Source organism: Carlito syrichta, unplaced genomic scaffold, assembly GCF_000164805.1.
Source record: "Carlito syrichta isolate Samal-C Ts95f unplaced genomic scaffold, Tarsius_syrichta-2.0.1 Scaffold305313, whole genome shotgun sequence".
Classification (NCBI taxonomy): Eukaryota; Metazoa; Chordata; class Mammalia; order Primates; family Tarsiidae; genus Carlito; species Carlito syrichta.
Window position 1 is genome coordinate 372,723 of NW_007249409.1, and position 27,078 is coordinate 399,800.

General features: G+C 44.2%; 1 protein-coding gene across 1 annotated transcript in view; it reads left to right on the forward strand.

The window, feature by feature from the left end:
* DEPDC5 (DEP domain containing 5) overlaps positions 1–27,078 on the forward strand; it is a 147,362-nt gene that overhangs the window by 115,129 nt on the left and 5,155 nt on the right. The window contains exons 34-40 of the mRNA XM_008061535.2: positions 2,200–2,354; positions 6,029–6,106; positions 6,622–6,754; positions 8,509–8,617; positions 9,914–10,141; positions 20,708–20,877; positions 24,322–24,493. Coding sequence (XP_008059726.1) covers positions 2,200–2,354; positions 6,029–6,106; positions 6,622–6,754; positions 8,509–8,617; positions 9,914–10,141; positions 20,708–20,877; positions 24,322–24,493 — 1,045 coding nt within the window. The remainder of the gene's footprint in view (positions 1–2,199; positions 2,355–6,028; positions 6,107–6,621; positions 6,755–8,508; positions 8,618–9,913; positions 10,142–20,707; positions 20,878–24,321; positions 24,494–27,078) is intronic.

The following is a 27,078-nucleotide window of genomic DNA, read 5'->3' on the forward strand; positions in this document are numbered from 1 at the left end:
CACTGCACTCCAGTCTGGGCAACAGAGTGAGACTCCAACTCAAAAAAAAAAAGGTAAATTAGAGAGTAAGAAAGAAAGAGGAGATTCACGTCCCCAAGGCAGGAAAGGGTGCCAAAGCCAGGAAACATGGCAATGGCCATAGCTCAAAGAGCACATGGCCACACCAGAGTCTAGTAAGGCAATGGCAAAATGACTGCTCATGGTTGAGTCCTTTTCACCTTTCCCTTGGATGGGGGAAGGTCATTAAGGTGATGGGATGGTGGTCTGCTCCATGTCATCCCAAAGGGGCAGGTAAGTGCAGGTACTGATGTCAGGTGATGGACAGCAGGCAGATGGGTGGGTGGGTTAGTCACATGATTGCTGCCATGGTGGTGGGCTAGATGGGGGACAAGGGGAGGGGTTTCCCTGCATGATACTTGTTAGACATTTGCAATCCACAAACTCCAAAAGTTGGTCTATCGTCATTACCATGGCTTCAGCCAGCCAAGGGTTGATCTTTGATCTTTGATCTTTGACAAGGAACCTGAAAATTTACTAGAGATTATTATGCTAACCCTTGAATTAAAAGGTTGAACTGTCCTGGTCTTGGATCTGATGGAGATTTGCTGAAGGGGTGGAGGGGGGTGGAGTAGGCTGCCACTTGGCCTACAGTAGAACGTCTGAACGCCTCTTAATTGGAAATTTACCTATGTCTAACCTGTGCTAGATTAAAAGCATGTCAAGGGTAAAGTCTAAACAAAAATGACTATGCTGAGGCAAAAAGGCTATGCTAAACTAAGTTTATTCTAGGTTTCTTTTTTTTTGAGTTGGAGTCTCACTCTGTTGCCCAGGCTGGAGTGCTGTGGCACACTTCCAGCCACTCCAGTGTTGACTCACTGGGCTCAGGTGATCCTTCCACCTCAGTCTTCCAAGTAACCAGAACTACAGTTGTGCGCTACCATGCCCAGCTAATTTTTCAACTTATTGTAGAGATGAGGTCTCATGAAGTTGCCTAGGCTGATCTGGAACCCGTGGGCTTAGGCAATCCTCTCACCTCGGCCTCCCAAAGTGCTGGGATTACAGCCTTGAACCGCTGCACCCAACCATATTCTCAGTTTCTACAGATGCCTCCTTTCTTTTGATTGTTTTTGGTTTTTTGGTTTTTTTTGAGTCGAGATCTCACTCTGTCGCCCAGGCTGGAGTGCAGTTGCACGCTTATGGCCACCGTAGCATCAACCTGCTGGGTTCAGGTGATCCTTCCACCTCAGCCTTCCTTAGGCAGGATCGCCTAAGTCCAACAATTCAGCACTGGGGTGTGGCTATAAGCATGCCACTGCATTCCAGCCTGGGTGACGGAGTGAAACTCCGACTCGAAAAATAAAAAAAATATTTCAGAGTAACAGAATGATGGAATTGGGAGGAACTGTTCTTTGGAAAGATACAAATGGAGATGGCATACAGATAGAGTTTTAGGAGGAGAAGTTGCAATCAGGAACCAGTTAGGATGCTCTTACAGCCCTCCCTGGTCAGAGGAAGCCCAGAGTGACTTAGAGAATCTACAGAGAACGGCCTCAGGACTAGGTCTGTCTTTAGATGTGAAGTTGGAGAAAGAATTGTCAAATGCCTCTGAGACTTGAATCTGTGCAATTGGAAGACTGATTGTACCACTAACAGATACAGGAAAGCAGGATTGGGGTGGAAAAGGGTAAGTCATGGTAGAAAGAAAGTGCCCATTGTGATGTTCTCTCATTTGTCTCTAAATGTGTTCTCTTTCTCCCTCTCCTTCCATTCGCGCAAGGAATTATTCTGACTTCTCTACTCTTCCTATGGAGATTTTTCTTCAGTGTAAATCTTGTGGCTCAAGTCAGTTGCTGAAGCAATTTATTTGGATCTAGAGATTTACTATGGATGATGGCCTATTGTCTGCCTTGGTTTTGAGGGTGGGAATTCCCGGTGGCTCTGATAGAAGGCAGTGTAGACAAGACTAGGTATAGGATCTAGACTCCTGTAGCTCTTCTGCCAGGGACCAATGGAGACTGAGAATGAGAGGAATGGAAATGGCCAGGTATATAAGTAGCTTTTAAAGATTTCTTATGACATCAATATTTACTCATCTATTTTTTGTGAATGTTTGTTGAATGAATAAACCGTTGTAACTTATTTACTGTTTCCCTGCTCGTTATTCTTGCATCCAGGTATTTAGTTTTAAATCTCCTCCAGGTATCTATGGACCAGACAGCTGCTCCAGTATTGGATGGCACCAGTTTGGGGGTCAGCACCAGCCAATCTGTGGACAGAGGCAACAACCAGACCTTTGGAAACTCCCAGAACATAGGAGAACAGGGCTTCCCCTCCACAAACTCCAGTGATAGCAGGTGAGATTCAGAATGACTCCTGGGATGTGGAGACAGTCTAACTTCAAAGGCTACAGAATCTGGGAGTCCAAAGCTCTGGGCTGAGTTCTAACTTTGGCACAAATCACGTGGGACCCTGAGCTAGTCAGTCCTTACCCAACTTATATGATGAAGCTCATGATATGTATCATTCCTTCCTCACAGGATAGCTTAGAGGTTCTCACAGAGATGTAGGAAAGTGTCTGGTATCATGCAGGAGTAAATGGCTTCAGAAGGGGGCCCAGCCTAGTCTGTCATGTTCACCATGGTGCTGGTGATATGATGCCTTGCACATGATGGTAAGAAGTAAGAAAATGCCTTGCATGTGATAGCAGTCAGTAAGAAAATGAACAGTGAGTGAATCACTAATTGTGACCAAACATGGCTGTTCGTTTCCTATTCCTTAGTATCCAGAGGAAAGAGAAACCTGTACCTCATTTGCTTGGGCAAGTGTACCAGTTTTTAATGCCATTGTCAGTTCTGAGAAACTTTTTTATTTCCTTTCTAGCTGTGTTTCTTTTATAATTCTGGGCCAGGTTCTGTAGTTCATGCCTATAATCCCAGCACTTTGAGAGACTGAGGTGGGAGGATTGCTTGAGTCCAGGGGTTTGAGACCAGCCCAGGCAATATAGAAAGACCTCATCTCAATAAAAAAATCAAAAACGTAGCCGGGCATTGTGGCACATGTCTGTAGTCCCAGCTACTCAGGAAGCTGAGGTGGAAGGATTGCCTGAATCCAGGTGATGGAGGCTGCAGTGAGCCATGATCGTGTCACTGTACTCAAGCCTGGGCGAGAGTAAGATCTTGACTCAAATAATAACAATAATAATAATAATAATAATAATAATAATAATTCTGCCTAGTCTGTTCTTGTTGCCTCACCATACTGACTTAGCAGTCCTTGGCTAAATTACCTAAGAACCTTGACATTTTGCACCCCTTTCCCTGAGAGCAGAAGGTTCCCAGCGTTGCCCACCTGGCTGATCCCTGTCAAGAGTCACTCAGTTTCCTTTTATGTCCTAAATTTTGTGCTGGTTTTACCTGTGCAGCCCTTTCATTCTGGCCAGTGGAGGTAAAGATCAATTCAGAAGCAGGGGCGGACCTAGACTTTACTCCCTGTCTTCTTTCAGTCCCATATCCCCTAGCTGACTTTTGACTCTGGCCATGGAGGAGATTGGAGAGGCTGCCCAGTCACAGGAAAGGAGTACATTTATTTGCATCCTCTTTGCATACAAGGGCAAACCATGGATTTTCTTCTGCTTTTGGGAAAAAGAAAGAGGAACCAGAGATGTTTAAGCTGGAGATGAAAAGACCAAAAATGTTATGACAGGTAGAATCAGGATCAATGACTAAAAATTATAGAGAACAGATTCCATTTCATGATGAAGAACTTCCTAGCAAGGCCAGACGTGGTGAGTCACATCTGTAATCCCAGCACTTTTGCATGCCGAGGCAAGGGGATCACTTGAGCTCAGGAGTTTGAGACCAGCCTGGGAAACATAGTAAGACCTTGTCTTTACAAAAAAATTAAAAAATTAGGCCGGGCTCGGTGGCTCAGCCTGTAATCCCAACACTTTGGGAGGCCGAGGTGAGTGGATCGCCTGAGCCCGTGGGTTCGAGACCTGCCTGAGCAACTTGGCGAGACCTCATCTCTACAATAAATCAAAAATTAGCCAGGCGTGGTAGCACGCGCCTGTAGTTCCAGCTACTTGGAAGGCTGAGGCGGAAGGATTGCCGGAGCCCAGCAGATCGAGGCTGCGGTGGCCGGAAGCGGCCACTGCACTCCCATCCGAGTGACAGAGTGAGACTCCAACTCAAAAGAAAAAAAAAATTAGCCAGGGGAGCCTGAGGCAGGAGGATCACTTGAGCCTGGGGGTTGGAGGCTGCAGTGAGCCATGACCGTGCCACTGTACTCTAGTCTGGATGACAGGGATACCCTCAGCTAAAAAAAAAAATAACTTCCTAGCCTTAGGTACCACCATTGCATGGACATGCAACTGCTTTTGAAGGATTCAAGTTCTCTGCCATTGAAGATGTTCATACAGAGAGGACAGCCCCTTGTCTAGATTCTTAGTCTCGGTGGAGATTCCAGCATTAGAAAGAAGTTCACTTCAAGAGTCTTAAAAAGTTTTTTCTAACCCTGAGATTCTGAAATGCTACAATGAGTCCTAGACCCTCCGAATAGTCAGGAAGAGGAGTCTAGGACTAAAGAAAGAAAGAGGTTTAAAGAACTTGATGTTGCTAGGTATAGTGGATCACGCCTGGAATCCCAGCATTTAGAGCTAGAGGTTCAAAACCAGCCTGAGCAGCATAGTTAGACCCCATCTCTACAAAAACAAGCAGACAAACAAACAAAAACAGCAGGGTATGATGGTGTATACTTGTAGTCCTAGCTATTTCAGAAGGCTGTAGTAGGAGGATGACTTGAGCCCAGGAGTTTGAGGCTGCAGTAAGCTATAATCACACCACTGCACTCCAGTCTGGGACACAGAGTGAGAGAGACCCTGTCTACAAAAAAGGGAAGGAACTTGAGGAATTTCTGGATAAGCCCCTAAACTGGCCCAAGTTGCTATGGTGAGAGGCCACTTAGCCACTGTGTATTAAACATGTTTTGTTTTTTTAGTTGGAGTCTCACTCTGTTGCCCAGGTTGGAGTGCAGTGGCATGCTCCCGGCCACTGCAGCCTCAATCTGCTTGGCTCAGGCGATCCTTGCGCCCCAGCCTTCCAAGTAGCCAGAACTGCAGGCGTGCGCGACCATGCCTGGCTAATTTTTTGATTTATTGTAGAGACGAGGTCTCACCATGTTGCCCAAGTTGGTCTCGAACCCTCAGGCTCAGGCAATCCTCTTGCTTTGGCCTCTCATAGTGCTGGGATTATAGACTTGAGCCACCATGCCCGGCCTAAACGTGTTTTAAGGGACTGTTGTACCATTGAGGAAGAACATGGGTAGCAGGTGGTAGAAAAATCTGAGTTTGGAGTGAGGGTGACCTGAATTCACATCTTGATCCTGATGCTTCCCAGCTCTTTGCCCTTCACCAGTTCCTCTAACCAATCTGAGTTTCAAAGGATAGTTGTTAATTGTTACTGTGTTTAGTATTGCTTGCCATTTTGGGCTTCATGTCTGTGCTCAGTATTATACAGACATTATCCTCACAACAATCCTGAAAGACAAGAACAGTATCATCACTGTTTTTCAGATGAAGAAACTAAGGTCAAGATAAACTAGAGGCCCTGTGGCTGGTTAATGTGATACTGGGTTTCTGTTCCCTGTGCTTTTATTATATAACCTAGCACTCTCTGGGCAAGATTAAATGAGCTACATGTGGAAGCCTCTTCAGACAAAACCAGAACAGTCCAGGGAAATTACTTGGAAATGGTTAGGCCTAAGGCATATTATTAAAAAGGGAGATGCTTACTAAATGTAAGTTTGGACCCAAAACGCTTTGGTTTTTTTTTTCAATGTGTACACCCTGGAAGTAGGAAACACCCTGTGAGCTATTCCCAGGATATTTTTGTCCAGAATTTGCTTGAATGCCTTCAGTATCAATATTGTCCTGGTTTCCAGCTCTGTATGAAGTAGAGAGTGTTCCTAATATCCATGCTCTGTATCGGATATGTGGCCTCTTGCTTTGTTGACCAGACACCCTTTGTTACAGCTCTCAGCAGCTGGCGGCAAGCACCTTGACCTCATCATCCACCTTGACGGAGATCCTAGAAGCCATGAAGCACCCCTCGTAAGTGGCTCATCACATTTTTGAGTGTAGTGTCAGGAAGTTCCTAAAGATCTTTGCTGCGGCTATACTGAGGCAGTGTGTTTTGGTGGGTTCATACCTGACTCTACTGCTTCAGCTTTGAGACCTTGAGCAAGGTCATTGACCTCTCTGAGCCTCTGTTACCTTGTTGGTAAAATGAGATTTTTAAAGAAATAGTTAAACCATGGGGCTGATGTAAGGATTGAATGAAAGAATTATGTGAGGTACCTAATGTGATGCCTGACAAGTATAGTTATTCTCTAGATGTCAGTTCCCATCTGCTCCCCCTCCTCCTTTTCCCCCTGTAATACCTTCTTTTGTCCTGTCATGGGTGCTTCTCTGAGTCTAGGAATAGCATAGGGAAATTTCTTTACAGGGGTCCTCACTTCAGCCATTAAATGTTTTAGTGGGAGTCTTTTCTTTTTCATCTTTCCTTTCTGCTTGTTGCCACTGGGCTTACATACACCCTGCTCCCTACTCATCATGTTGGAACCCAGGACAGGAGTACAGCTGCTATCTGAACAGAAGGGCCTCTCGCCGAACTGCTTCATCAGTGCAGAGGTGGTGCACTGGCTGGTGAACCATGTGGAGGGGGTCCAGACGCAGGCAATGGCCATCGACATCATGCAGGTGAGACAGCAAGGCAGGGCCCACAGAGCTGTCTGCCCAGGATCCCAGGAAACCAGGGCCTGTCTCAGAAGCTTTCACTCTTTCCAGTAATGAGATCTGTAGGTTGGGGATGAGGATCTGTTTTTAATAAGCGTGGGCCTATCTGGAATTGATGAAAGAACAAGTCTTCCTTTGAAATACATTACTCCTTGACTTAAAAAGCTGGCAGAATTTATTATCTGAACTGAGATGTTCTGGATGGAATCTGTTTACTTGTAAACCTCAGAGAAATCTCTGTGAAAGATTTTTGGGGAATGCCCTCCCTCTGACCTCAAATCCCCGATTTACTGTGGTCAGTGCCTGCTTATTCAAGACTTAAGGGTGGCTCTGCCACAATGATCTTCTGGCACCCTGTTAACTTACTCTGTCAGAGCCCTTAGTACAACAGAATGAAGGGTCTATTTCTCATTTGTCTCCTGCCTAGACCAGCTCCTTAAGGGCAGAGCCAACTCTTATTGTCCATTTCCATGTCACCCATGCCTGGCACTTAGCATCACATCTGCTGAATTTAATCTTGCTGTCCAGAACTAAAACTCTGGAACATGGCAGAAATGGAATGATGAGAGGCTTGGGAAAGTTCCAGTTAACTGAACCAATTCATGCTATCCTGTCTGTACAGTGGCCCCCACTGAAAGTCAGTACTGTTTGCTGGTGGGCTAGGTTGTCATCACAGAAATGTAAAACCAATAACCCATTTGAATAGGAATGACTCTTTAAGGGTCTTGATGTCCTGTTTTGCCATAAAGTCTTTGTCTAATAACTTTATATACTCTTATCTCCCCAAGAGTACTATTTTCCTGTTTGAAAAATGAAATGCTACTACAGCAGTTAAAATGAATGAGCTGGAGGTGCATGTATCAACATGGATGAATGTCAGAAGCATGCTGTAGACTAGAAAACCAATTCACAAAATGATATAGTATTATGCCCTTTATTTAAAAATTTAAGTCCCAAAAGAATTTATTATCTATTAATACATCTCTATATCGCAAAATTATTTAAAATGTACCTAAGAATAATATTACACCAACCATTTATTTCTGGGGAGAGAAGAAGAGGAATGAAAGTGGGAGAGTCCACACAAATTTTTTTAAATAAAAAGATCTGAAGTCAATATAGAGAAATATTACATTTGTTAAAGCAGATAGTAGTATACCTGGGTTTTCTTTATGCTTTTCTGCATGTTAGAAATATCATATGAATCTGGGTGCTGTGACTCAAGCTTGTAATCCCAGCACTTTGGAAGGCTGAGGCGAGAGGATTGCCTAAGCCCAGCGGTTTGAGACCAGCCTGGGCAACTTGGTGAGACTTTGTCTCTACAATAAATCAAGAAAAATTAGCCAAGCATGATGGTACATGCCTAGTTCCAGCTAATTGGAAGGCTGAGGCAGAAGGATCACCTGAGCCCAGCAGGTCGAGGCTGTGGTGGCCGTGAGTGTGCCACTGCACTCCAGCCTGGGCGACAGAGTGGAACTCCAACTCAAAAAAAGAAAAGAATAGAAATATTTGATGAAGTAATATGTTTGCATTTTATAATATAATTTACATCAGGCACAACATGTGTAATCAAGGGGTGGAGACTGCAGTTTCCTCAATGCTCCTATCACTCCCTTGACTTCAGAGCTTGATTGAAGACAGGCCCTCCAAGATATCCCTCTACAAGAATTTCAAAATGTCAATATCCCAGAATTTCAGAATGTCAATGTCTTTCCTAGAAAATGCTAGAAGAGCAGCTCATCACTCACGCATCTGGTGAAGCCTGGCGGACCTTCATCTACGGCTTCTATTTCTACAAGATAGTAACGGACAAAGAGCCCGACCGAGGTCAGAGCCTAGGCAAATGCAGTTGCCCACAGGGGTGGGTGTTTTTCCTGGTGACTAGCTCCTTCACATGATGGTGCTTCTTGTGCTCTGTGTGTGACTTTATATTCTTAGTTGACTGATCTGTCAACTTCCGTCAGCATTTGTACTTAAGCATAGCTGGAGTGACAATTGTTTCTTAAGCTACAGTATGTTCTTGGTGAGGACAGTGTGGGTGGAAGATAAACTCAAAAGAGGCCACAGAACCTGGTGTGAGGAAATTCCCATAGGTAAGTTTTTGGTAGTTTTTAAAATGAGTGCCCCACCCCCACTTCCACCCAACACAGATGATTCTGGTTATAACATGGTGGGCTTCCAGTCTGAGATTTATAGCACTTTTCACTTGCTGGATCTCCAGACTCCATGTCTTTCCCCAGGAAGACAATCAAATCCTAGTAAATTTTCCAAGATATATTTTAAGTATTTGTTTTTTTAAAAAATGAGACAAAGTAATCCCCAGGGAGCCAACAATTTCTAGCATGATCAGGGCTGACTCACGTAACTCTGGAGGCATTCAGGATTCAGAGCAGCATCTCTAGTACACCTTGAGCACATGGGGACTTTGACTGACAGTGACTGCCACCCTGCAGACAAATGGCTTCTCCACCTCGGGGCTTAAGGAATCATAGATGAGACGAAGCAGCTGGTACCACTCACTGTCCTCTCTTGTCTGAGGATGTGTTAGAAGTGGGCCTGTGTGGGTCTTTTCCCCCCTTGTAGCCACTAATACATCCATCGAACCTTTTCCTTTAAATTCTAAGTTTGATCCATAGATAACTATTTTACTTTCAAGTTAAAGCATACCACATTACTGTTATATATTCTGAAATTAGAGATATGAAGCTAAGAACAAAATGTTTTTATAAATGGAAACAAAGTTCACAAAACATAAAAATTAACCATTTAAAATGAACAATTCAGGGGCATTTAGTACATTCACAGTGTTGTGCAACCTTTATCTCTATCTAGTTCCAGATACTTTTCTCATTTTCATCACCCCAAAAGGAAAGCCCATACCCATTAGCAGTCACCTCCCAGCTCCTCCTTCTCCCACCCCTGGCTAGCACTAAACTGCTTTCTGTCTCAAAGATTTACTTCTTCAGGACGTTTCATAGAAATGGTGTCATACACTATGTGGCCCTTTGTGTCTGGTTCTTTTACCTGGCATATGTTTTCAAGATTTACCAGGTTGTAGCATGCCTCAGTAAGAAAATAAGCATTTGTACTGAGGACTCCTTCTCTCCCCTCTGCTTTTCCCAGTGACCGTGCAGCAGCCTGCCACCACCTGGCACACGGCAGGGGTAGACGACTTTGCCAGCTTCCAGCGCAAGTGGTTTGAGGTGGCCTTTGTGGCAGAAGAGCTCCTGCACTCCGAGATTCCTGCCTTCCTCCTGCCCTGGCTGCCCAGCCGGCCAGCCTCCTATGCAAGCAGGCACAGCTCCTTTAGCCGCAGCTTTGGAGGACGGAGCCAGGCAGCTGCACTTTTAGGTAGATGACCAACGCCATCAAGGTCTGGGGATGTGCCAGCGGATGGCTGGGGGAGGGTGGTGGCCTGCCAAGGGAACAGTGTCACATGAACGGGTCTTAGAGCTGTTGTGGCTGGAGAGCTGTTATGGCTGTCACACTGGCCACTGTGTCTGTTGGCACTGTGGGCTCCCATCCTGACTTCCACTGGCTTCATGATTATCCCAACCAACAGACAGTATTTAGACTTCTCAAATCAGAGCATGGTGCCAAACCTACTCGAATAGAAGAGAAAAAAATAGAGGCCCTCAGGGTACAGGGGACATGAGCTGGTGCTCACTGCAGGTATTTAGTTCCTGCCTGAGGCCTTCACTAGAACTATGACGTCCTAGGAACTTAGAAGAGAAAGGAACCTAAAAGGTCTTTTATTCCAGATATGCTGAGCAGGAATCTTCCTTTCTCCCTACATGTGCTTACCGCATTGAGGGATGTAAACTAGAACTCTTCCCTCCTTACTACGGTTCCTGCAGCTCTGAGATTAGGGTAAACATCTGCTTATTGAAAGGCAATAACCACTGATAGGAAATGGGGAACTCCGCACTGGAGAATCTGAGTGATCGGTTGAAATGTGAGTGTCTTTAGTAAATGCATGCTCTGGGCAAGGCACCACAGGATTTATTTATCTCAAGGACAGGTTGGAGGGATCCTGAAAACCTTCTGGAGAGAAGGAAGCAAATATAATGCAGAACTAACTCCAGTGAAATTTCACATACTCTTGTTTGCCTGTAAACACCTGGCTAACTAGAACTCTTACCTAGTTGGTAGAATGGAAATGTTAATAGTCATCAAAGCTTCCAGAGCCTCAGATTCACTTGAGTCTGGGTGTGGCTCTGACCTCCCCTGACACCCTCAGGCCAGCATTGCCCATTGCTATGTGTGAGAAGTGAAGTTGAGAGGACAGGGCAGAACCATGGAAAGAGTGGCTCTTCCTGCTTTCACCCAGGCAGTCATGATTTGCCTTCTCTCTTGTGTTGCATTTCTAATTCTCCACCTCCTTGAAGTATTTTGGGATCAAAGAAGCCACATACTCCCTATTATCTTGGGGTGTTCACTTCCAGCAACTTAAACTGCCTAGAGCACCACCAGGGCTTGAGCCCAAAGGCCTTTGAGCACCTAGGATAGTATGCATTAAGTGCATGCTTTTTATGCCACAGCAGGACCCGTTACAAACAACAAAGGGGTGGGTACCCTGATGCCAGTGGGAAGTGAAAACCAATATCCAGAAACAAAGGTGGAGTCAGGAAAACCTACTACACATATAACAAGCACAAGAACTTGATAAGAACAGAGTTAGTAACTCATTTATAGCACTGGATTGCATATGGGAAGTTTCTCATGAAACTAAGCTTTTTGCCATTTTCCCCACTAAATTAAGCTTATTTTTAGTAGCCCACTTTTAAAGCCTGCTTTTTCCTTAGAGATAAAAGTTAAGAATTTTCATCTTCTCTGAGGAACAAGGAGCTTGAAATAGGTGCTTTCAGATACATACTAAAGAGAAGGTTGAAAAGTCACTCCCACTCTCTCGGAGATTACTTTCTGAGACAAAGGCAAATTAGTTACTCTAAATAAATATTGGGTCATTTTAGTGATACTTTATTTACTTGAAAGCTAAAGAAAGCAAAAAGGTTTCCGAAGAGCCCAAATAAATGCCGTAAGTCCAAGTGTCATCATCCTCCTTGTAATGAGAGGCCTTTGCACTAGCACAAGTTCTTACAAGTTTGGTTACAGTTCACTTGGTAACACCTGAGATTAGAGACTGGGGGTGGAGGGGCACCTAATGGCAGCAGATGTACTAACACATTTTAGCAAAATGTTTTGCAAATAGATCTGTTAAAGTTTGATCCTTTTAAGGTAACTGTTATTTATTCTTTTTCTTGAAAGTGTTTAATAAAAGGCATTATTCTAATGTGAATCCTCTCTTACAGATCGTACAAAATCTTAGAGCAGGATTTTTAGAACTTGGCACTCAGACATTTTGGCCCTGATTGTTCTTTGTTGTGAGGGGATTGTTCTTTGCATTGTAGGATGTTCAGCAGCATCCCTGGCCTCTACCCACTAGATGCCAGTAACATCCCCACCACTACCCAGTGTGACATAACGTCTCCTGACATCACCAAATGTCCCCTGGGGGTTGTACAATTGCTCCCAGTTGAGAACCACTGTCCTGGGGGAAGTTAAAGGATTCAATAAGGAGGCAAGATCAGAGAGCTCAGCAAATCCTGAGAGGCTTTGAAATGCATCGGTAACTTCCTTAAACAGGTGTCAAGTTGATGTGTAATAAGAGTGTGTTTTCAAGGTGAGAGGGTAGAATTAATAGACCAGGAGCTGGAGTATTGGAAGAAAGCACTGCCTTTGTTCTTTCCTGATCTCTGGGCTCCTCCTGTGCTTTCAGTGGTGTGTGTGGTTGCTTCAGCTCTGATATGGTATGTTGGTAATAACATCAATGCTGTGAATTCTAGAGCATTTGTGTCAGGCACTGTACCAAGCAGAAAAATCACATCATTTAATCTTCATCTTGATCTTATGATAGATACTATGATTTGTGCATCAGAGTCAGGGAAGTGAGGTTCACAGAGGTAAAGTAATTTGCCCAAGTCTCTGCATCTACCAAGTGCTGGAGCTGGAGTTTATTCTCAGGACTGCCAGGCCCTGAAGCCTGAGCTCTAACCATGCTGCACTTCAGCCTCAAAAGACAAAAATCAAAGCTTAGCAGGACTTCATATGATTTGTATGATAGCCCAGGTCTAGGGCTAGCTCCTGCCCTTAGTGATGAGGGATGCAGCAGGTCCCGACCCTTGCTATAAAACCACAGCTCTCTCTGGCTTTCCTCCCCCTGTGGTGCTGTCGCTGGTCTTTCTAGCACACTCCCCCAAGTCCTGACTCCAAAAATTCTTTGACCCCCCAACAGAATCTACAATGATCAATCTTGTCATCTTTCTATTATCCTTCTCTCACCTCATATCTTCACTTCCCTCATTATACAAGTTAGAGTCACCAAACCTCTAACCCCTGCTCCCACCCCTGCTCTCAGCATCCTGTGTCATTGAGAAAGCTGAAGCAGTCAGTAGGAAACACAAGTGTCCCTGCTGCCCCCCCCACACACACACTGTGGATGAACCACCCTACTCCTGTCTAAGGCCAGTATGTCCACTTATGTGCCCCAGCCCTCACAGTATTTTGTGCAGTACTCCAGAAAGTCATCCCCCTCTCAACTCTCTCTCTCTCTACTGGAGCAATCCCCATCAATCTATAACAGGCACATGCTGTTGGCAATGGCAGAAAGGCTCTGATTAGGTTTCTGTCCTTCCCCTCCACTGGAGTAGCCCTTCCCAACATGGGGAGCCCCATGTTGCTTAGTCTAGTGGTGAGTCCTCAGTCCTAGTCCTCCTTTCCCTGGCAGCTGCATTTGTCAGATAATCCCTGACTCTTCCTTTATTTTATCTTGTTTTTATTTTATTTATTTATTTTTTGGGGCCAGAGCCTCACTCTGTTGCCCAGGCTGGAGTACAGGGGCACACTCACGGCCACTGCAGCCTCTACCTGCTGTGCTCAGGTGATCCTTCCACCTCAGCCTTCCGAGTAGCTGGAACCACAAGCATACACTACCACGCTCAGCTAATTTTTTGATTGATTGTAGAGACAAGGTCTTGCCATGTTGCTCAGGCTGTTCTCAAACCCCTGAGCTCAGACAATCCTCTCGCCTCTGCCTCCCAAAGTGCTAGGATTATAGACATGAACCACTGTGCCTGGCCCCTTTATTTTGTTTTATTTTATTTTATTTTATGTTTGAGTCAGAGTCTCACTCTGTTGCCCAGGCTAGTAGAGTACAGTGGCACGCTCATGGCCACTGCAGCCTCGACCTGCTGGGATCAGGTGATCTTTCTGCCTCAGCCTTCCAAGCAGCTAGAACTACAGGTATGCACCACCACACCCAGCTAATTTTTTTTTTGATTTATTGTAGAGATGAGGTCTTGCCAAGTAGCTCAGGCTGGTCTCGAACCCATGGGCTCAGCAGTTGCTATAGCAAAAAGTACTACACTTTACCTTTTTTTTTTTTTTGAATTGGAGTCTTACTCCATTGCCCAGACAGAAGTGCAGTGGTACGCTCATGGCCACTGTAGCCTCGACCTGCTGGGCTCTGGCGATCCTTCTGTCTCAGCCTTCCAAGTAGCTGGAACTACAGGCATGCACTACTGGGCCCAGCTAATTTTTTTTTTAAATTTATTGTAGAGATGAGGTCTCGCCAAGTTGCCCGGGCTGGTCTCGAACCCACGGGCTCAGGATTCCACTCGCCTCAGCCTCCCAAAGTGCTGGGATTACAGGCTGAGCCACCGGGCCTGGCCTGCTCCTTTTTAAAATCAGTCTCCTTTGCTGGTTTCTCCTTAGCATCCTGATCTTTCAATACTGTAGCACCCAGACCTCAGCCTGGGCCTTCATCTCTCTGCCCCAAAGTGTGCCCTTCAGTCCAGTGGCCTCCATCACCCTGAAATCTGATCATTCCCAAATTTCTGTCTCCATTGCAGACCATGCCCTCCACTTCAAGACTCTCATCCACCTTCTGCCTGACCTTATCACTTAGATGACTGTACAGTGTTCAATCCGAGCTCTGCTGTGACCCCTCACAAACACGCTTTTAGGCTTCCCTTCTAGTTTCTAGGCTAGAAGACTCATTCACACTTTACACTTCCCTTTCTTTCCCACTATCTATATCCAGTCCATCAGCAAGTACTGTCTTCCTTCTAATTACCTTCAATGTCAATCCAGATTGGCTGCTTCTTACTGTCTCCAGGTCTGTTTGTATTATCACTGTTGCCTCTTGACTGGCTTCCTGGCTGTCATAATCTTCTTTTTATTATTTATTTGCTTGTTTGTTTATTTATTTATTTTTTTTGAGTCTTACTCTGTCGCCTGGGCTGGAGTGCAGTGGCACACTCATGGTCACCCCAGCATCCATCCACTGGGCTCCAGCGATCCTTCCGCCTCAGCCTTCAAGTAGCTGGAATTACAGGTGTGTGCTACCACTTCTGGCTAACTTTCTAGTTTTTGTAGAGACAAGGTCTCACCAAGTTCCCTGGGTTGGTCTTGAACTCGTGGGCTCAGGCATTCCACTTGCCTCAGCCTCCCAAAGTGCTGAGATTACAGGATGAGCCACCGAGCCTGGCTGTAATCTGCTTTTTGCACAAGAGCCAGAGAGACCCCTTCAAATGGAAGTTGGCTCTTTTTCTTCCTCTGGGCAGGATGCTCTCCTGACTCCCAGCTTACTTGGAACCAAAGCAAGAGTCTCCAGCAGTCTACAGACCCCCATGGTGTGGTCCACTCACCCTTAGCCTCATCTCCTGTTGGCCTCTTGCACACTCTACTGTGCCACACTGGTCTTGGTGCATGTCTGGTGTCTGTGAATAAACTAAATTCGCTTCAGCTTCTAGCTCTTTCCTTCTTCCTGGAATGCTGTTCCCCCAGATGGTCTCAGTGCTCCCTCCCTCATTTGCTTCAAGTCTCTTCTCCAAGGTCATGTGTAAATGGTGATTTTCCAGGCCTCACCATGCATACTTTGGGCCCCTCACCCTATTTATTTGTCTCCTCTGCTCTTATCTCCACCTGATGTTGTGGTTATGGTTGTACAGTTGGCATGTTTTTCTGCTTTCACAAGAACCAAGGACTTAAGCTATATGATGAAGGACTTAAGCTGTTTTATTCACTGGCTAGCCCAGCACTTAGAATAGTACTTAATTCATAGTCAACTTCAATAAATATTTGTTGAATATATGAAAAAATATAAATGAATGTAGTTTGTCAGAATTGGGGAAACTTGAATTTGCAACATTAATTCTTCAGTCAGCAAATCTTCTGACACTAAGCCATTAATTGTTCAGGTGTTAGAAAGATAGTTCTGTCATTCATTCTGTTGAAAATGCTACCAGGCTGGGAAAAGACAAACTGCCCATCACCTGGGTGTGTGCACAGTCCCCGCCCACTAAATAGATAAGCCACATGTCACAGAGGTGTGTGCACTGTTCCAGCCTATTTGCTGAATTTACTCCTTGGTTAGAGTTTTTGCATTTGGAAAATGCCTCAGGTATTGCCACCTTTGCATCATCATTTTGGTTGTAAAGGTGCTCTTGACAATTTCTATATGAGCATCCTCTTTCTGAAACCTTCTCCTTCTTTGGGCTGGAAAAACCCTCTCTTGACTTCCATAGTCTTCAGCTCAAGATAAAATTCAGATCATCCCACTTTAGATTTGGTTTTTGATGCTTAAAGAAGAATGGTATATAGAAAAATAAGTCATATATGCAAAAAAAGAGAGTAGGGAAGAGAGAATTTATGTCTATCAAGCCAGGTATTCTTTACCTGGGGTCTGTGTATAGGCTTTAGGGAGTTGGTGAATCTGAAACTAGGCAGAATTTTGCATATGTGCGTGTTTTCTGGGAAAATATCCTCTTATTAGCTTTTCCATGGCTCCCATGGTTGTGATAGAGGAATTGCATTCTATCAGTCTCCTTGCCCATCACCTTTCCCAAAAGAAATAGATTTCTTTTCCTTTTAATTTTAATATGGCCTTATTACAACTAATTCTGTCCAATAACAGCGCTCAGACTTTTGTGTTAGGATATTGTTAGGTCAGTGGACTAGTGCTACGGATAAGATACAAAGAATCTCACAGAAATTAGATTGGGAAAAGTAGTTTATTTAAAAAGTAAATTAAAGTGAGAGAGAGAGTGAATGCTCTTCTCAAGGGAAAGAAGGGCACCAGGTGTCTGAAGAAAACGTGGGAGCAAGTGTTTGAGGTTGAATGCTTTTAGAGCTTCCCTTGGATGGTTGCCATGGTGATGGGGTGGCGAGAAGGCAGGTAAGCAGAGGAACTGTTGCCATGGTGATGGGATGGTGGTCTGTATCATGTAGGTCATGAAAGGCTGATTACAATAGATTACCTTGACTCTTTATGGCTAGAAGACAAATACTTGGAATAGAAAAGTAATTAGTTCTTGGAGGAGTTGCAAGGTAGTTATCAATAGCTACCTCTGGGAAACCAGTTCTGCCTTTTTTTAATGATTGAGGGCAAGTTAAAGTAATTTGCTAAGAAAGCATGACAGAGCTAAGCAGTGTTTAAATGGCTACGCTTTAGCTATGGTTGCTCCATTTTTTGCTTCGCATTCAGATATAAGGTGTTTCTTCCTAGTATTTTATCAGGTGAAAATATAGAATTTTACTGTGTCTTTTACTTAAGTGGAAAAGCTCTATTGTTTTTAAATTAGATTATTTTCAATGCTTGGAGTTTTCCTCAGGGGGGAAAAATAGCATGGTTTATAGGTGGTCGAAGGCCTTTGCATCATTTTAAACACTTCTGATTCTCAGTTGGAGGTGATCAGTAGAAATCTGTTTTGGAGTATCTGACACTGGCATGTGGCCCTCTGTGACCTAGCCCATGATGGGTCACACTTTCCCATCCCTATCATCCTGAGCCACTGACCTGGGAAGCCACAGGGGCATCTAAGACTCTTGAAAAAAGCAGTCCCACACCCCTTAAGCTCCCACACATGCCTTCTTCTCAGCCTTTTCTTAATGGCCCACTGAATCTGAGGTCTTAAGGGATTTTAAAGCACCTCTGTCCAAACCTTGATGCCTGAACATCAGCAGTTTTCTTTTTGAAAACCCCCATCGACATTGCACTTACTCCTGAGAATGCCCGTTTTGTTCCTAGGCAGCTCTGGTTGCTACATAGAGCATTAGTTCCCTTCTTGGGATTGTGTTCTTTCTCCTCCTCTGACACTGATCCCCTCCCCAGGTTATTAATAAAACCTTCAAGCTATTGAGGGATGCTCAGCCTGCTCCTCCTCTTGGCTTGCACATATTTATCAGACTTGCTGTACCTCTCTGTCCCCAAGGTGAATAAGTTGGTTCTCATGGAGCTCGAGTAATGATTCAGTCAACTCACCAAAAGCTGCAACTCAGCTGGGCTCACACTTTTGTCAATATTGTAATCCAGCAAAAGGCATCCATACTGTCAAATCTCACCCTTGAAGTACAGAGCCAGTGGCATCATGAGCTTATAAGCACGTGACTGAACAGTGGACCAGCCTCTTCTGAATTTAATTTGCCAGATAGGAGAGGAGATACATGAGGTCACTACTTGTGTTTACTGAGTATCCTTGTTTTTTTGACATTGGCCTTTCACCTGGAGAGAAATACATGGTGTCTAAGACTAGAAAGCAAAGCTTTCTTTGGGCTGTTAAGTAAAGGGTAATCATGGCAGTGTCATGCATCTGGAACATGAAGCAGAGGCAGAATCTAGTTTTATTTATTATTATTATTATTGTTGTTATTATTTTTGAGTTGGAGTTTCACTCTGCCGCCCAGATTGGAGTGCAATGGCACACTCACAACCACTGTAGCCTTGACTTGCTGGGCTCAGGTGATCCTTCTGCCTCATCCTTCCAAGTAGCTGGAACTATAGGAGTACACCAACACACTCAGCTAATTTTTTTATTTATTGTAGAAACAGTGTCTCGCCATGTTACCCAGGCTGGTCTCGAACCCATGGACTCAGGCAATCCTCTTACCCCAGCCTCCCAAAGGTGTGAGTCACCGAGATTGGCCACAAAATAGTTTTATGACCCTTTTCTCATTGGAACATCCAAGTTCTTCAGCCTTAAGTGTCACAGACAAGCAGTGTCTATGATGGTCATGATTAGGCCTCAGATTGAGCATTGGTGAGCTCATGGCTTAAACTGGGAGAAAAGTATACTAGGAACAGAAGGAAAGAAGGAGTATTACAAGTGAGGTGGTCAGAGGAGACAGCAAGAAAGAGAGTGCATACTCCCTTCTCACCCATGCTGCACTAGATCCTCATCCCTTCTTTACCAAGCAGCTGGGTGGGCACATCTTAGTTTGCAGTCAGGTATCTAACCAGGAAGAAGTGAAGTCACATTCTGTGAGACAAGTGTCTAGTAAATGGCAGAGCTTAACTCTTCCAACATCAAATCAAGAACTTTTCCATTTGTTTGTTCCAGTTTTGAGAGAATGATAAGTGGCACACTTGACAGCTGAATACTAGCTTCTCCCAACAGAAACTCATTAAAATTGCTGACTCAGCCGGGCTCGGTGGCTCAGCCTGTAATCCTGCACCTTTGGGAGGCTGAGGTGAGTGGATTGCCTGAGCTTGCAGGTTCGAGACCCACCTGGGCAACTTGGTGAGACCTTATCTCTACAATAAATCAAAATGAGCCGGGCGTGGTAGTGCACGCCTGTAGTTCCAGCTACTTGGAAGGCTGAGGTGGAAGGATCGCCAGAGCCCAGCAGGTCGAGGCTGCGATGGCTGGGAGCAGCCACTGCACTCCAGTCTGGGCAACAGAGTGAGACTCCAACTCAAAAAAAAAAAAAAAAAAAAATTGCTGACTCAAGAGCCATTTATCCTTGTCAGTGATAAAAGCAACTCAGGGCTTCCATCTGCAGAATCCAACACTAAACTGACTCCTTCAGATAAAGAAAAACCATTGAATTCATGGGTGCAATTGAGAATGAGGGGTAGATAGTAGTTTATAGAAACCCTAAGCTTGGCATTAACTGGCCAGGCAGAACAGAGCCCTGATCTTTAGTTTACTTCTGAGCCTGATTCAGGTCTTTAGCCAGGAACTTGATTGTCTGGTGCATCTCTAAAATATTTGTCTTGTGTTGAGTAGGATTTCTGAGCAGAAGTCCCAGATAGGATGAGTAAGCCTGGTACTAACCCAGAATCCTTGAGGAACACACTGACGATAGAAGAGCTTACTGAGTTTCATTATAAGGCTTTGTTTCTTGAGTAAAGATTATAGAACTATTGCCTTTCTGGGTTGAAACCAGAAAAGCAAGACTTCCTCCTTACTGTGGTCTGGGCTGTTTGTCCCATTGTGTTCCTTTGTGGGTCACTGAAACCAAAAGGTTTGGGGTTTAGCTTGACTGAGGTTCTGACTCTACAATCTTGGCCAAGACATCTTCCCTCCCTAAGGTGCCATTTTTTAATCTGTAATTGAAGAGGTTGGATTAGTTAGGAGAAGGCAAACCGTGGCTTAACTGAACAAATCTGGCCTATAGTTTGTATATTTTATAATTGATTTTATTTTTTAGAGCAGTTTTAAGTTTACAGCAAAAATGAGTAGAAAGTCTCCACACATCCCCTACGGCCCCTGCAGCTTCCCTCACCAAAGTAGCCACTGCCCTTAAAAAAAAACAAACCTGTTTTTGTTAATAAAGTTTTATTGGAACACAGTTGAGCCCATTCATTTATGCAGTGTCCACAGCTCATTTTGCACTATAATGGCAGAGTTGAATAGTTGCAGAAAAAACTATATGACCCATAAAACCTAAAATATTTATTATCAGAAAAAGATTACTAATTCCTGGACTAGATGATTTCCAGGAAACTTCTAGAATCTACAATTTTCTTCTAGACTTTTCTACTATTTTATGTCTGGATGCTTAGTTTTTTTGTTCTCCTCATTCCACTCCTACTTTTCCCTTTCTCTTGGAACCCTTCGTATGTGCTGATAATAGCTGCCACTGTCCCAGAGCAGAGGACTGTGACCCTGGACGTTGATGTGAACAATCGCACAGACCGGTTGGAGTGGTGCAGCTGTTATTACCATGGCAACTTCTCCCTGAATGCAGCCTTTGAGATCAAGCTGCACTGGATGGCAGTGACTGCTGCTGTACTCTTCGAGATGGTGAGAACTTTCACACATGTGGTCAGGCCTGTGGCTCACCTCACAGAGGGGCATGAAGGATGCTTAGTAAAGATTCATGTCATAATATTTTAGTTCAGGCTCCTATTACCATTCAACTAGACTATTGGAAAAGTCTTTTTAAAAATTTTAAACCGTAAAAAATTCAAACATTAAAAAAGGATAAGATCAGGGTTTCTCAGTCTTGGCATTATTGATGTTTGGGACCAGATAATTCTCTATTGTAGGGAGACTGTCCTGCACATTTTAGGATATTGAGCAACATTCCTGGCCTCTACCCACTGCCACTACCCTCACTTCCCCAGTTGTGAGAACCAAAAATGTCTCCAAATAGTGTCACATGTTTCCAAGGAGGAGAAGTATTGCTCCCCATTAAGAATCACTAGTCTGGAGTAAAAAATAAGTCTCTCTCTCCCACACTTGTTCCCTGAGTCTTCCATCTAAAAGCAATCACCACTACCACTTTGTTGAGTAAACTTCCAGAGAAAGTCTATGAATATATAAAATCAAGTTACTTTTTTTATTTCAAGAGAGGTGGTAGCATGAAATCCATACTATTTACATTGCATTTTTCCCATTACCTCTGTTTTCTATGTCAGTATTAATAAGTCTCCCTTGGTTTTGTTGTTGTTGTTTTGTTTTTGTCTTGTTCATTGTTTTAAAGAATATTCTAGTATTTGTTTGTCCCATAGTTAACCAATCCCCTGTTAAAGAACACCACTACCTTTAACTCAGTGGTTGTCAACCAGGGGTGATTTTGCTGCCCAGGAGCATTTGGCAATATCTGGAGACATTTTGTTTATTGCAAATGGTGTGTATGTTGGGGGTGGAGGGCTACTACTGGCATCTAGTGAGAAGATACCAGAGATGCTGCTCATTATCCTGCAGTGCACTGGACAGCCCCCACAACAAATAGTTAACCAGCCCAAGATGTCACAAGTGCCAGGGTTGAAAAGCCTTTTTTTTTTTTTAGTCAAGAGTCTCAATCTGTCGCCCAGGCTGGAGTACAGTGGCACACTCATGGCCACTGCAGCCTTGACCTGCTGGGCTCAGGTGATCCTTCCACTTCAGCCTTCTAAGTAGCTGGAATTACAGCCATGTGTACCATGCCTGGCTAATGTTTTGATTTATTGTATAGATGAGATCTCACCAAGTTGCCCAGGCTAGTCTCAAATCCCTGGGCTCTTGTCTCCACTTCCCAAAGTACTGGGATTACAAGTGTGAGCCACCACGCCTGGCTGAGAAGACCTATTTTAACTGATCATCTATCCAGTTCTTCCTCTTGCTAGCTTATCCTGGCTCACCTCTCTGGTCAGGCCATTCATTGCTCCCGTGCTAAGAATCCACCCATGGCCACCTGCTATCCCCAGTCCCAGTGCCCACTCTTTAGCCAAGCTGTCAGTGTCTTCCAGGAGCTCTCCTTAATCATCTTTACTCCGTTTTACACACTCTCCAATATAACCCAAAATATTTTCCTATGGCTTCAACTGAGTCCTGCTCCCCTCAATATCAGCCCAAGCATTTCATTGCATAACTGAGAACAACTGGAAAGTTCAAAAAGAGTTTACTAAAAGCTAGGAGGTGACCAAAGAGAAATGAGCAAAGCATTGGCTGGTAAGTTTTTGTGTCTAAAGCTCATAGGGTCAGTTTGGTCCCACAAGACATGGTATCCTGGGGAAGAGACTCATCCAAGTCTCTGTCTTCCTCCACATGGCATTAGCATCTTCAAGGACCCCTCCCTTTGAAAGATGCTCATCTGGGGAATATCTTTGAGGTCTGAATCAAAAAAGACAGCCTACTGCACACCCTGATCAGCTCACAGAGGACACCAACTCTTCCCCAGCTGGTTGACACCAGGATGACCACTCATTTCAGGCAAAAGTAACCCTATGACCCAATAGGCTTAAGTGTTTTCCTTGCAGGCCCTACCAGATAACCATATCACAACCATAGTGTTCATAGACACACATGAGTTACAGTTAGGAAGGAAGAAGCATGATCATTTCCCCAGAGGAATTTAGCAACTGTCTTTTTTAAAAAGTACACTTTTCCGCCGAGCTCGGTTGCTCAGCCTGTAATCCTAGCACTTTGGAAGGCTAAGGTGAGTTGACCGTCTGAGCCCACAGGTTCAAGATCAGCCCAGGAAACTTGGTGAGACCTTGTCTCTACAATAAAAAATAATAATAGCCAGGCGTGGTAGCGCATGCCTGTGGCTCCGGCTACTTGGAAGGCTGAGGTGGAAGGATCGCCGGAGCCCAGCAGGTCGATACTGGGGTGACCGTGAGCCTGCCACTGCACTCCAGCCCGGGCAATAAAGTGAGACTCCAACTCAAAAAAAAAAAGTACACTTTTCACATCTATTTGTATAAAACCCACTGAAAGTAGCTAATTCCTTTATTATTATTTTGTTAAGCTTTTAAAACTCTAGTGTAGGTTAATTAATGTTGTAAGGCAATGTCCTCATTTGTTATAAATGAGATTTTATTAGGCTAAATAGTAAATAAAATTAGAAAGTTGTTGACCAAACCTTAGGAATTATTTTGGTCAACTAGAGATCTTGGCTTTTTGTTGTCGTCACATTATTGTTATAAGTGTTCCAAAAATTGACACAAGTCTTATCTGTATGCAGAACCATATTCATCAGCTTATTATTATTACCATTTTGGTTTTTTTAAAGATAGACCTATTGTTCTGTCACCCAGGCTGGAGTGCAGTGATGTAATCATAGCTCACTGTAGCCTCAGACTCCTGGACTAATGTGAGTCCTCAGGAATCCCCACCTTCAGTTTTAATATACATCAGTTTTGTGCTTTTTAAAAAAAACTCAAGAACTAGAAAATTGTCACTGTAACCCAAGAAAATGTTTTTGGTGGGAGGTTTGTCTTTATGCCCTAATAATTTTTGCTTCTGTCTTCAGGCAGATGGCATTTGGTGTTTGCCAGAGAGTGGCTCTCATTCTGTCAGGTCAGGGCTTACCACTTTCAGCCACCAGTCATCTCCCACCCTATGTCTTCCAGCCAGCCTGAGTGGATTGTTTTCCTTTTTGATATTTTGGATTTATTAAACTCCTGGTAAAGGATAGAATTAGAAGGATTTAACCTATATCTGTGACCTTCCTCCAACATCCCTTGAATAGGAAGGGTTTCAGCTCTTTCTAGTCTGTTCCTTTTAAAACAAACACTGGAGATGCAGAAGCTTGGACCACAAAGAGGAGCTGTGTGGTTATCACAGTTTTTGAATATTTGTCCTGGGGTTAAACTGTACTTTTTCCTGTTTAGGACTGGTTTGGAGCCAGTGAACATTAATAAATGAACATGTCAATCAATATGCTTGCTACCACTCTGGCGGGTTTATTCCTCGGGAAGTATTTTCTTTTGTATAAAAGAACTTGAAGATGATACTGTTTGTTTCTGTACTTTCCACCAGGTCCAAGGTTGGCATCGGAAAGCGACCTCCTGTGGCTTTTTGTTGGTCCCGGTTTTGGAGGGGCCTTTTGCACTGCCCAGTTACCTGTATGGTGACCCCCTTCGAGCCCAGCTCTTCATCCCACTCAACATCAGCTGCTTGCTCAAGGAGGGCAGCGAGCACCTTTTTGATAGTAAGAGACACTCTTGTCTGGGGTCTGCCTCAATAAGTCAGGCCCCTTCCCCCCACCACTCTGGGTTATCTAATTGATGTGGGCAAGGGAAAATAGAGAGGCTTTCAACAAGGGGTCAGGAGGATCTGGGTTCTAATCTTGGTTCTTCACCTAGTGACTGGGTAATCCTGGAAGAATCACTTAATGTCTCTGAGCCTAGACTTCCTTATTCCAAAAGTGGGAGTGTCTAGAGCTGCCTTGCCAACTCAGGAAGGCTGTCGAAGGCCTGGAGTGGAGCGGGGGTGGGAGAGGGCGTCATAAGCTGTAAATCAGGAGTGCCATTGCTGTTCTCCCACGCTCTCCTTTCATATGCTCCAACCTCACTGGTTTGGGCTATGGGGATTTAAACCTCATGGGAGGCTTGTATGTACTGGTTCAGGCAAAAAGGGAGGGGTATGAAAGCAAATCAAGAAACATTGTCCTTTTGTGTGGAGCTGTGTTATGTCAACCCCTGAAACAGTGCGTGTGGCTTCAGTCCTACATCTCAAGGAAGACAAAACAGAACAGGAGGAGGCTCAGAGGATGATAACAGGACCCAGACCAGAGCTCTATCCTCTGGAACAGCTTGTCAATCAAAAAGGGAGCATATCAGGCCAACTTGGATGTGTTTCTCAACCCTAGTCCACCAGAACCCTGAGATTCGGGACAGATCAAAGGAGGAGCTCTACTTTCCACAGCATATAGCTTTTCATCACCAAGTGCTCCTTGTGGATGCACATATAAATAGGTCCTAAAAAGCTTTTGATGATCTTTTTTAAAACACAAAGCTAGAATTGATGCTGATATGTCAGGGGCCCTGTAGTTTCTTGGATATAAAGACTGTAAATGTGAAGGAAATAACTTTTGACGTAAGGAAGATGCTTTCTTCTCATGCCTTGTAAGTCTGTGTAGTGACTGGCAGCAAAGAACTGGCCCAGAGGATGAGGGAGCCTCTCCAGGTGGGGTAGACCAAGATAAGGATTCCTATGCTCTTCATGTGACAGGCTGCCTTCATGGTGCAGATGGTTTTTCTTCCAAAGGCTCGTCTGTATGTTTTTTGTTTGTTTACAATGTGGAAGACACTTTTGTATAGACACAATGTTCTAAGTGATTGTTGGGACCCTAGGTGAGCCCCACAGTCTTTCCCTACAGGAGGCCATGAATTCTATGATACACAGAACTTACAAAGCCCCTTACTACACACACATTCTTGTTTAACTTCACAGCGTGACTGAGAGGACCGTTTATACAGTCTTGAAACACCAGATGATTGTGTTCATATCAGACAGCTTTAAGCCAGGAATCTCATGGTACTGTTGTTTTATTGTGTTGAGGGGCTAGAGAGATCTTCTCTCACACTGTCCAAAGACTGTTTTGGGGTTTTCCACCTTTGCTATAACAGCACAAGATTGTCCACAGGGCTGGTTTTGGAGGACATTTTTGTGTAAGTTGGTGTTTCCTGTCAGTTGTATCCCAATCTTAAAGACCAGCATCCTCTGTTGGTTGCCATGGTTACAGCTGAAGAAAGGGTTCTAGTTTAAAGGAATAAGGACTTGAAGCTAAAAATCGATTTTCTTGCTTCTGTGCCTCTTTTCTTCTTGTTTTCCTTGCTTCCTATAACAGCGAATTCAAAATCTTAAAAATCTGACAAGGATACTGTGTGTGTGTGCGTGTGTGTGTGTGTGTGTGTGTGTGTGTGTGTGTGTGTGTGTGCGTCTCCTTTTAAAGCCAAAGTCTTTTTTGGTTTTTTTTTTTTTGCTCTTCAGTTGCCCAGAATCCTCAAATCCATCCTAGGTAGAAAATTCCAAATGTGAAAAGGGTAGCAGAGCCACCACAGCCACCCTATAGTCTTTGGGATGGCTGTGCAGTTGCTGCCCCAGTCATCAGCACCTCCACCCTAGAGCAGCCCCAGCTCCATTGCCTGGTGCTGTGTGACAGCCTGCCCCATTCCTCCTGCCTCCCCCTTCCTCCACTCTTGGTCTTTAGCCGCAGTCTCACAGAAGGTGTGAGACTGGAGTAATGAAGTGGGTGATAGAGGAGAGGACTCATCTGCTGTTTCCCTACCCAACCGATTACTCTTCAGAAATTTATTTTTATATTTATTTGTTTCAATTTCCCCATATCTAAAATGGAACTTGTAATATTGCCTTTCTTTGTAGGAAAATAGAAGATGGACAATATTAAAAAGTGGGGATTTTGTTGTTGTTGTTTATTAGAAGAACCTATCATCTATTTAAAGTTTGTCTTCTGTTGTACTTTAATATCATGCTCCTTTTAGCTTTGGGCATAGGAGATTATTAGATGAGTCTTATAAGTTCTGGTAGTTCACACTGAAGGTTTATCACCTTTCTAGACCCTGCTACAGCTTGGGGAAAGGACTGATGAGGACACATATCCCTCCTTTCTTTGACCCTTGGGATGGAGGCCATATTTCCCAAAGCAGGTGGTGTAGAGAACAGAGCTTAGGCTCAAGGAACCTGATTGCCAAGAGGGATGAAGGGTACAGAAGAATGGCCCCAGAGAGAATTATACACCTTGTGCTCATAACTCAGCATTTATTATTTTTT